Here is a 12,347-nt window from a genome sequence, read left to right as displayed (position 1 = left end):
GTTTTGAAATCTATTGAGAACCCTGAAACTTTCCAACAAGAAACTGATCAAGTCAGGTGTTCCACAAGGATCAGTTCTTGAACCATCACTCTTTCTGCTGTACATCAATGATTTATCATATCACATTATCCATCACCAACATGTTTGCAGATGAAACAACATTATATAACACTGGATCAACAGGCCACGAGATTAACACTAAATTAAATAAAGATTTGATAAAAATAAATAAATGCAGTCAAATCAAAAGCCATGAGCACAGGTTGATGAGCAAGAGTAAAAGCCGAGAAAAATTATTTCAAAGCTATAATAAAAGGAATGGATATACAACAGTCTAAAAATGAAAAACTATCTGGCATCATGCGAGACAATATCTTGTGCTGGATATACAAGCTGATAAGGTCATTAAAAAAGTTACCTCACTGCTTTATCTATTGAACAGAACAAAATCTTATCTCCCTCAAGAACAGAGAAAGATAGTCCACAGTGTCACACCTAGAATGTTGTTCTGTCTGGGGTAATAGTGGTACAGAAAATCAGGAAACATTACTGAAACTTCAAAAACGAACAGCAAGAGGATTCTTGATGTGATTTAAATACATCATGAACAAGTCTTTTTAAAACTCCAAAGTGGCTTCCATTTCAGCAGCGAACTCAGTTTCTGAATGGTTTACAAGTCTACAAATCCTTACATGGTTTGGTTCCTGATTATCTTAAATGCAACTTTAAATTTGTTAAAAACGAACAAAGATCCATCTCAAACAATTAGTTATATTTACCTAAACCCAATTCAGAGTTTTATAAGATGACTTCTGCTTTTTGTGGAGCTTATCTATGAAATTCCATACCAAGTCAGCTGACTCATGCCAAGCTGTTAAAATCTTCTGATTCAACATCTAAAGAAACAATTATTTGTATGATTTTATTTAAATCAGTACTACTACCTTTTACAACATTGTTATCATGTACTCCCCAATAATGTTTTACACCTTAGCTACTACTATTTGTATAAATCCTGTATGTACTCATTCTTGAAGCCTTGTACATATTTTATTGTAGTGGTAATCCAATCGTCAAGTTGTTAACAGCATTTGTTGTCTAAAGACACCTCATCCTGTAAAAATTGTGCATTTTATATATATATATATATATATATATATATATATATATATATATATATATATATATATATACACACACACACACATACATACACACACACACACACACACACATATATACAAATGTCCTTGTAGAAGGCCTCCTGGAAGATTGGTCAGACGACCAAATGAACTTCTTTAAATAAAGTCATTATTATTATTATTATTATATAACTATGTATGTCACAAACCAACTTGCTTGGACCCCTGAAATTAGAACTATCAAGGTTTCACTGTAACTTATTAATAAAAGTTAATAGGAATGGTCTAACAACAAATGATGAAGGTGAAAGATCTACTATCAAGTTGTGGCAACCTTATCTTTCCAATCAGGGTCAATATTTCCAACTGCAGTAATATACTCCACCATGGCAATCTTCCTGTCCAGTTTGCCTAGTTTCTTCCAAGCTTCCCTGGGGAAAAAAAAATTATACCGTGATGAAAGAGATAGCAGTGTAAAGATTATGAACAAGTGAATTTGCACAAATTCATAAGAAACTAATTTCTTACCTCCTAATTTCTTACCTCCTTTTGTTTCTTTTTATTTCAGAGTACTGAAATCATCAAATACAATCTTGAGAAATTTAATCATCTCAAATTTGGGAAACAAAATTTCTTGCACATTTTGGTTGACTTGTTAACATGATAAATACAGTATAAAATATCTTGGGTATCACTTTTTTAATATTGTTTTATGGATCAAAGGACTTGTCTCAAATACTATCACGATACACCATGTGCTAAATTTGGCTAAAATCCATAACTGCTATTGATTTATCCATGAATTGTTGTTGTTGTTTAGAGTTTAAAGACATTTCTCAACATATGATAGGCTATACATGCCAGCTAGTATAACTTGTGGAGTAAGAACCTGGCAAAACCCGGTAAGAACCACTGACACAGGAAACTACTGGCAGCTTTCTCATATATCCACATTAGTGAAGCCTGAGACTACATGAATCGCTGTATTCACTACTTTAATGCCTAAGTTATGACCAAAGAAATGGCATTCCTTCAAGTTTTTTATGTACATCTACAAAAAAAAAGGTTTGATAAGAATCCATACTTCTTTGTGTTATCATGGATGCTTACAGAGGTCATTACTGATAACAGGATACCCAAGTGGGCCTGACATCTGCTTAACAGCCACAGTAGTACATGCATCGTGTTTTAAGGATTGCCCACTAAATCTGGTGGATGTGGACAGAGGGGCAGGGGATTAAGGGCCCAATATGAGTAGCGGAAGTCCACTCAGTCTCGTGGATTTTCCACCCATTCTAGTGAAATCCACTTAATCTAGTGGAAGCCTGTCATCGATTTTATTTCAGCTGTAGTGGATTTTATGGCACCCCTTGCTGATTCTATTGTATTCTCTGTGTGAGTTGACACACAAAACAAACAGATGGGAGAAGCCCTGACAGCATAAACCTGACCATGGCAAATGTCAATTTCACACCTTTACCTGTATATACTCTGCAGTGGTAACATTTCTTGTTGTATTTATCAGTGGCCAGGTTCTGGATATATAAAGATGAACGAGCGCAACACAGAAAAAAATGAGGTTCTAATTTTCATCAATATCGTCCCACCCTGTCCATAATGCAGCGTATATCACAAGAAATTGCTAAGCTACAGTTTATATTTACATACTTTTCTGCATCAAGTGGTAACTTCAATGTTCATTCTCAATAAATGATGTTTTTGTAATAGTCTTTTGTGTGCTGGTTAATAATTTGTCAGTTTCCCTTTATTTCGATACTTAATTCCAATACCCAGTTTGAAGAAATTAATCAATGCAGTAATACCTTTATCAGTCAACTGAAACACTAGCCAGTCAGGAGGGTGTTGAGATATTATTTCTTAGCACCAATTTTTCAAAAGAAACATTAACTTCTGAATGCAAATATTTTATGTTGATTGTAAATAAACAAATTTTGAACTTATAATATGGACTGAGAAATGCAAGTGCTTGCAATTGTCACATTTTGCGTATTAGTAGCTTTCTCTCATTTTCTTATTATCTATTGTTGAATATGATCGTAATTAACTTAAAGCTCCAGAAATGTAATAGATTAAAAGATGAATGAATGATCATCACCACAATAATTAAAGTGAATACAGTGACAATGTTCATGATGACCTTACAATACATATGAACTTGTTCAAGATAAACAGGAAATGATAGAGATTTACAACCACTAAAGTCAAAACCTCTTCCATCTCCAGTTTGGAGAACATGTATTTCACAAAGCTCTACCAAGTATATCTGTTTAAAAATGTGAAAAATAAGAAGCCACATTTCAACAGCAATGATCACAAATAGATTTTTATAGCCTTGGTAAACACATGACTTTGCAAATATGGGCGATCTACAGGACATTATTGATGGACATGTATATTTGGGTCACAACTACTGAAGAGGATGGCCTAGCCGTAGTTGCATATTGGATAGTGCAGTGTATATTTCATTGTGTGGGAACACATTAAGCCAAAAGCTGACTGGCAGTATGAAACCCGCTAATGCCCACATGTGATTTCTTTTTTCTTTTTTTTTCTGTTTAAAACCAGATTTCTCTCTCTCATTTAAAATTACTGTAATTATTAAACTTTGTATATTTTGTGAAACACCTCTCAGCATTCTTTGCCCAGAAATCTTTACTCTCACAATACATGTATATGATTGCGTTTTAATGGGCTAGTCTTTGGATATTAAACAGCATTTTGTACAATTTAAAAAAAAGAGAAATGTACTGAGGCTGAGCCAACAGGCAAGTTTGACGCGCAGTAGTGGATGTCCTCGATTACATAATTATATTGCTATGATTTCTAACTGGGGAAATAAATCTTAATAGGTCTGTTACAAGCCAAAATGAGGGCAATCCATGACGACCACGATGTCATGTCCCTGATGGACACAGTGTAAAGGATTAAGGTCCACTGTGGAAATGTGGATTTTCCAAAAATCATGATGAGTGAACATAAATGCAAGAACAATTGGTCAAGGAATCTGGGTTGGTAGGATGTTTTCAATAGATATTTCTTCCAGTGATGATGATTGCACGTTATACAAAAATCAATTGCTTCAAGGTTTCTTTTTCTGTTTATCTTCATTCCTGTTTGATGGCATATCAGCATTATCTGCCCAATACTGAAAGCCCACTATGTCAGTATGCTTAGTGTCAGAGTTGGTCATATTTTGTTCATCATATCTTCCTATTTTTGGACAATATCTGAAATGGTTTTCTAATTTTAGTAATGATGGCTACATTTCACATTCTCAGGCTATCACAAAGTGACACACTAATGTCTGTTATCTGATTTAACTACTGCTGACTTTGGTAGCAAGACAAATTCTCTGCATCTCTACTGACATCAAAGAGTTTTTGTGACCGCTTCACTATGATTATGGGGCCCATCACAATCTGATTTTCACACATTGTACATACCATGATTCAAAATAAACAATACAATGTCTGTCATTCTCAAAGGCCAAAGCACCAAAACTGAACCTACAAGAGTGTCCAGATTTCGGAAAGTTTCACTAAATACCATCTTTCATGTGTTTTTTTTTATATACTACTTGTTGCCAATTTATTATACTTTAGATGCTGTGTTACCTCATTTACTGTATGCAGTTTCTTTTTTTAAAAGCCAACACAAAATACCTTTTACAAAAAGTATGTCTTAATCAGGTATACAGTACTACAGTATTTGCAGGAACTAATGTATATAGTGCAGAATGCATTCTTAAAGTTGTGCACAACACCATTTCATGTTCAAAGACTCCCAAACTAAAATGCACTGACATACATGTAGTGCAAGATATGAAAGATAAATTTCTAAGCCAAGAATCAACTGAAAATATTTAGGTGCTTTACAAAATAAAAAAGTTTCATGATAAGTAATTTTAATAACCATGGCTGCAAGAGATTCTGCTTTTAAGCAAATAAAATGAAATCACATAAGTATTAGCAAGTTCATAGGAGAAGAAAGGAGATGCTGAAGCAATATGTAACATGATTGAATGTACTTATTCAATTACGATATTAAAAATGAGAAATGCTGTTGCATTTTTGAGTCATTTCCTCCATCACTTTTAAATTGTTTTCTTGACATTCCCATGCAATGTAATAGACACAATGTTATCCAAGTTTGCTTGACATTCCCACGCAATGTAATAGACATAATGTTATCCAAGTTTGCTTGACATTCACACACAATGTAATAGACATAATGTTATCCAAGTTTTCTTGATATTCCCACACAATGTAACAGACATAATGTTATCCAAGATACAACACAATGGAATATACATACTGTTATCCAAGACAGAACAAAATGAAATAAACATAATGCTATCCAAGATACAACAAAATGAAATAAACATACTTAATCTTATTCAAGATACAGCTCAATGAAAGATACGTAACATTATCCAAGATACAAACTCTAGTACAGACTGTGAAGTAGTCCCACACCAAATATACATGTACATGCAATACTTTTTCTCAATAAGTGAGGAGCAAGCTAGACACCTGTTTACATTTATCTTTACACCTGCTAGTAATGACATGCTCCTGTATTCTTTTGCCAACAGCTCGATATACTTGGGATTGGTGGTTTGGTCATGTGATAAGTTTAATATTACCAAATAAATGTATGACAAATGATAAAAAAACAACCACTTAAATATATTTAGTAAGAATTAAGCTTGTACGCTTATTTTTTTAGTTGACGCCAATACAACTTCATCTGGCAGAGAATATTCAGTCAGCAGGAGACATTGCAAAAATATTATGTTACTATCAGTTTAGTTACTAACTTGTGACAGTTTGAGCCACTAACCATTTTTAATAAATTGGCATGAATACAAATAAACAGCTTGTCCCCAAAGAACATTGTACAAAATATCTATTTAGACATGGTATAGCAATTAGGCCAATAATGTGAAGTGACCGAAATCATCAATAACTGCCCCAATGGCGGTGGATCTTTGGGAAATAACTTTTAAGGTGATCTGAACAAATTGTGGACTTTGAAGTAAAGAAACAGTAACAATCCAAGGTGAAATGTCTTAAGACATACGTGTACACAGCACTGAAAAAAAGATGGGGACAGATAAAGAGAAAGTAATGATGGGGAAAAAAGTTTATCGATATTGTAGTAGCAGTTAATTTCTCCTAGATATCCATTATTTCATTAATTGATCAGCAGCAGCTTATGAAATGACTACTATTATGCAAACTTACTGTAGTTCCATAAATAACCACTTAATAAAATAGTTGTAATGTGATTTGGATTTTTAACGTAACTTAAACAATTTTCCAGTCATATCACTACGCAATGTGCCAGTTTATAGTGATGTCCAGCACTGGGGCATCATGCCGCAGACATGTAGCATGATGTCCCACCCAGTCACATTATCCAGACACCAGGCCGACCAGTCCTAACACTAACCTCTTAAAGCTGAGTGTCAAGCAAGGCAGCTGTTAGTACCTTTTTTGTAAGTCTTTGGTATGACTCGGCTGGGGATCAAACCCACGACCTCCTGCATCCGAGGCGGATGCTCTAACCACTAGGCCACCAGAGCGGTACTTCATGAAAGCAAAATATATCTACTTATTTTATAACTAGTTTCATTTTTATTTAAGCTGAACACATCATATCTATCAACAATGCCTTGTATACTGCCTAAAACTGCTAAGACACAAATCTACCAGGGCTATAAATTTAAATCTATCTCTAATTGCTAGTAATAAGTGGCTTGATATTTTCAATGACACATATCTCTGTTACAACTTCATTATCTTCTCCACACTGGAGATGGAAGAACTGCTTCACAGGTTAGTAATCCCAATTATTTCCAACTCTAGGTTGTCGCTTCTATAGTCGGCACAAATACTGACAGCATCTTCATTCTGATTATAGCAGCAACTTTTTAAGCCTTTAAATTTCTGAAACATTTTACACCATTTATGTTAATCATGACAAAGCTGGACTATAAGCAAAGATGAAAAAATAAGAAAAACATAATAATACATGCAGCAGGTTAAAAGCATTGCTAAGCAGCAATTTACTTATTTACTATCAATAGTGATATCAACATTTTACTTCTTTGTCAGTAGACGAAATCTGAAATGATAATTACAGCACATTTAAATAATGCATACACTCTATTGATCAAAGTAATTTTCCAAGTTAACAAAGAAAGCGACAGGTTATGTAAACTAAAACTTACAATGTATTTTTCTGATGTATGCTCTGTCATGGACTTGGGGTGCAAGGATAACTAAGAAATTTATGCCTTCTGATTTTTTTCCCCTATGTTATGCAATTTGGTCTGTTCATATACCATGCTAGGTCACTGATAAATACCACAGGCAATGTTACTACAATATAGTTTGTACAGGTAAAGATATGACTATAGCTGCAATAAAAACCATGACAGATTTTTCCACTTGACAGAACAGTGTCCATTAGGCTTAGTGGACATTCACCTTCTTTAACCTTTCACCTCATAGAGCAAAGTTACCCAGTGCAGTGCGCTATAAATAGAACAACTGTTACCTATTTGACTCCATACACATAGGCCTTCCTGTTAACTGTTAGGCAATGCAGTGTATGTTAAGTTTAACAGCAATTTTAACCATTTTACATTGTTGGTACACATCTATTATGTATGGAAAAATTTAAGAGTAAAGTCCGATTGTTATAGCTGTGTCATTATTTTTCGTAGAAGAATTTTGTATCTGCTTTAAAATCTTGAGAGAACTTGTTCACCGTCAAGTCAGTGAAGCCGTGTGACCAACAGTAGCTGCCATTTCTCATACTCGAAATTTACAAGTTTTTTGTCCACGTAGACATCATATGAATTTGATCATTTATAAAAACTAATGCTGTCTACATCAATATCAGAGCCTTTACCTAAGTTATTGAAGCTTTCATAGCTGTGATTCTAATCGTGAAAACTTGAGTAAGTACTGAATGAAATATGCGACCTACATTTTGGAGAGTGGAGATTATGACCCAGTTACTTTAAATAGCAGATTTTCACCAGAGCATAAACAGTGACCACAAGATCTGACGTGATTGTCATTTGTAGAAATGAATGTAGTATCTAATAGGGGTTTTCCCCCCAAAGTGGCGCTATGAAAACCCACTTAAAATGGCTGATGTTTACAGCAGACCTTATAAGGCGCTTCCATGCTAATGGAGTAGAGGTGTCAAAATGCGCTTCCATGCAAATGGAGTAGAGGTGTCCAAAGGTGCTTGCATGAGGTAAAGGGTTAATGGACACTTACTGGTAACATCTAATCATGTGTCCTTAGCACACTAATGCATATATAAAAGGCAGAATAAAAAACTCCACACATTTTCTTAACCACCCTCAAAAGAAGAAAAGCATGTATCATTAACAGCTAAATTCTGTTTCCTGTCAGTTATTACCATTTTTGTTTTCCCTGGAAATCAAAAAAGCCTGGCTTTTCAGTATTACAAGGACCAATTGTGACCTGAAAGAAAAACAAAAATTTTCAGCAAAAAAAACCCCATTTATATTCATTTAATGTGAAAATATATGCTGTTGCAGTCAAATATACAAAATGAAATACTGCTGCAATGCAGCATTATTACCCCACTTGTCTCAGTTGTCCCTATTCTCCCAGTAAGCCATGCCAGCCCAGTGGTGCACTGAGCCCATGACCAGAAGGGTGTGGGTTTGATTCCTACCATCACATCAGCCAAGATTGGCTATTGTGGAATGTCCTTGGGCAAGACACTTTTTACAACTTTCTCAGCACAATATAACCTGCATCCATATAAAAATTGTAAAATTTGGCATAAAGCACTCTGGCATGATAGATCTTCTGATTTGTACAAGTGATGCAGAAATAAACTTGTTTATGTGTCAGAAGGTAATACCCTACTTCTGAGCTCTGAAGCTTTTACTTTTTGGCCTCAGTTCTAAGGCAGACCGGTCTTAACTGCATACAGACAGGCAACCCTTTGCAAAAAGTAGGATAAGTTGGGGATTTCAAGTAAAATGAGTCCAGAACACAAAAATACTGGAATTGATGGGTCCAATAAGCAAAAGAAAGAAGAAAACAAAGAACAGCTCCAACTTTTACATTTCTGCTAATGTGCAAGCAAATTTACAAAATAAAAATTAAAAAATCCATTAATCAAGTTCTTACCAAAAATTTCGAAAAGAAACTGACACCACACAATGTCATAAAGATCAATGTTTGTACAAAAGCTACTAATCTGCCTTCAAACAGGGATACCATAAAAAAGCAATTGTCCTTCAAAGGGACTGACTCTCTGTTGGTTGAAAAGGTTCTGAATTCAACATTGGACAATTTCTTCATTTTTAACTGCTGCATATGGTTACCATATGTAATATTCTTGAGCTATATGATTTTCAAATTGGCCACTGTGGAAGATATATGGTTTTTCATTTCAGACAAACGAAACAATTTTGGTGAAAACACCATGCTAATATGACCAATCATTCAGGTATCAGACCAGTAATTACTTTACAGCCAGAAAAACCAGTCTACTGGTGGAGGAATAAAATATAATTTACTAAACATTTTGAGATGCACCCAATGACTTGTAAATAGTTTTAAATCTTTTCAATTACAAACTTTATCAACTTCAATCTCTTTACTATAGTAGACAACAAAATACTTTCATTTTAATATCCTGTATTTAATTTCCTACTGACAAAATAACATTAGGACTCCTGGTGCAAGACAGTCTTATTAGACACAGACAAGGAAGAAAATGCTGCAAAATATGAAGCTGAAAGAAAGTTTTAACTAATGAATGGAAGCAGGTTTGGTTTTTAAATCAATCTAATGAAATTGAATATTATTTTTTAAAAATTCTGTGTGAAATTAATATGTTTTGATCCCTACATGGAGTATGGTGCAGTATGTATATCCAAAACAACCGTATGCATTTCTGCTTTTTGTTTTAGTGTCATAGGTTGATTTTTGACAAATTACAATTAAAAATGCATAGTATTATGGAAAATAAGCACTGAAGCTTCTTCCATCTGGATCCTCTGTTGACCATCATTTTTCATGTCCAAAATCCATTTGAACAGTTATATCTGCACTGTATGCACAGTTAAAAACTTACTGACATATATGAAATTGACCACAGGGATAGGGTTTGGTTTTGGTCACCACATTAACTGCAGTTGCATGCTGGATTGATGTTTTCCCACCTTCTAAATTCACTACATTACTGCACATATTACATTTAAATGCCAATAACAACTTTCTGTATCACATTACAAAAATTCACCTTTCTTATTTCATTCCATCTCTTTGCCACATGACACTGATGAATTTATTACCAATTTGTCACACAGAATCTAAAATTTATATGTTGCAGGGTACTTTCTAAATGGTTTAATTTCTAACCAATTTACAATTCTCTGTGCCAAGTTGGTGTATAGTATATGTTACCTCCCCTAGACCATCTGTCGAAACTACTCTCTCTGAGAGTCTGAATAAATGACTTTTTGTGCAATATCTTGTCAACTGTACTTTTGATGAATTTGTTCTTATTATTTTGTTTTAGTTTTTGTTGTTTTTTTTCAAATGGGTTTACATTACAATTACTTTTCTCAGGAATCAGGAGAAGCACATGTAATGCTAATGCTTTTATTGTAAGATTAAATGATGATGAAATTCTTTTTACTCCTTTTGTTTGGAGTCCCCCGGCAAGCACATCAAATTCCAACTCTTTGTGAGTAACAAAGTCTTAAGCTGTCATTTATTTTTTAAACAAGATTGCGCTTTCCCTCCACAAGTACTTTTATACTGTGTTTTTGTGACATATTTCTTTAGTTTTTTTCTCATTTGCTATATCCTTATCAGAAAGATTTCTTGGCATCAAAATAACAGTGTATCCTGTTAAAATAACCTTTGGTTTACCTTATTACTTCTGTCATTTCTGATACTGTAATATGACTGCAGTATGATTGAGTTTCAAGGTGTGTCTGTAGTATCTATTTTGCACTGTTAGAACCCTAGTGTCTGTAGCATCTATTTTGTACTCTTAGAACCCTAGTGTCTGTAGCATCTATTCTGTACTCTTAGAACCCAAGTTTGCATTGTTTGTTTATATCATGTCTTTGTATCAAGGAGAGTTAGTACCAGCTGACAGTCTAGCCACATCTATTTTTGGCCTGTGGTTGCAGACCCCTACATTCATAAATTTCTCATGTGACAATTGATGCAAAGCAAACTGAACCTCTTAGCTGAACACTTCTTTATGAAGGAAATGTCTAATTAAGAACATTTCAGACTGTCCAAAATATCCCTGTGCACCAGAAATTCATGAAAAAGGGGTTGTGCAGTTTGATACCTTTTACTACATAACACACATTGATGCATATTTCATGCATGCACATAAGTATGACAGACCCAAAGGGAATTAAGTAGAACACAAGAAAAAACATTAAAATCCCAGCATTTATTCAGTTACCTACCCATATAATCAAAAAACTTGTAAACATTTATTTCATTTCTAATCTGTCAACATTACTATCATTGAATAACTCCCAAATTTATGTAGTGCATACTTGCTGTCTATGGTTGTCAGTTAACAAAATGTACAAAATTGATCTTCAGTATAGGTAATTATTTTATAGCCAGAGAAGCTGTCTACTGGCTGGGGAATAAAAAAATTCAGTACTGAAGATGTTGAGATGCACTCTTTGGCTTGTAAATGGATTTATTTATTTTTTCCATTATATATTTCAAAAACTTCAATTAATGTACCTCACAGTTAACAACAAAAAACTGATTTTTATTTTGATATCCGGTATTTAATTTCCTAGTGACAAAAGTGCACAAGGGTTCTTGGTGTGAGGCTATGTTATTAAGTACAGACCAGGAAGTCCCATATTTAGCACCACAAGGCACAAGAAAATACAGCAAAACACATTTTTCAAGACTCTAATGAACGGAAGCATGTGTATTTTAATGCCAGTTTATTGAAGAAATTAATTACTGGTCAGATCCCTTTAGGAAAATCATTGACAAGATTTTCTATACTTTCATTGTGACAGCCATATTTCATGTCTGCCTGGCACCATTTTCTGAATCATCTTGATCTGATAAGAAGACTTTTACTGAAAACCTAATACTGATATGACCATCAATTCTGGAG

At 34.1% G+C, this 12,347-nt stretch overlaps 1 protein-coding gene across 1 annotated transcript in view; it reads right to left on the bottom strand.

Moving 5' to 3' along the window:
* Positions 1 to 12,347, bottom strand: part of LOC149778465 (acyl-CoA-binding domain-containing protein 6-like) — a 55,092-nt gene that overhangs the window by 32,098 nt on the left and 10,647 nt on the right. Inside the window, exons 2-3 of the mRNA XM_089939310.1 lie at positions 8,607 to 8,671; positions 1,477 to 1,573 (exon numbers count right to left, since the gene is read on the bottom strand). Coding sequence (XP_089795436.1) covers positions 1,477 to 1,573; positions 8,607 to 8,671 — 162 coding nt within the window. The remainder of the gene's footprint in view (positions 1 to 1,476; positions 1,574 to 8,606; positions 8,672 to 12,347) is intronic.

The sequence above is a fragment of the Sinohyriopsis cumingii genome, chromosome 17, assembly GCF_028554795.1.
Source record: "Sinohyriopsis cumingii isolate HCF-2022 chromosome 17, ASM2855479v2, whole genome shotgun sequence".
In the NCBI taxonomy this organism is placed as follows: domain Eukaryota; kingdom Metazoa; phylum Mollusca; class Bivalvia; order Unionida; family Unionidae; genus Sinohyriopsis; species Sinohyriopsis cumingii.
This window is presented reverse-complemented; position numbering and strand designations above follow the sequence as displayed.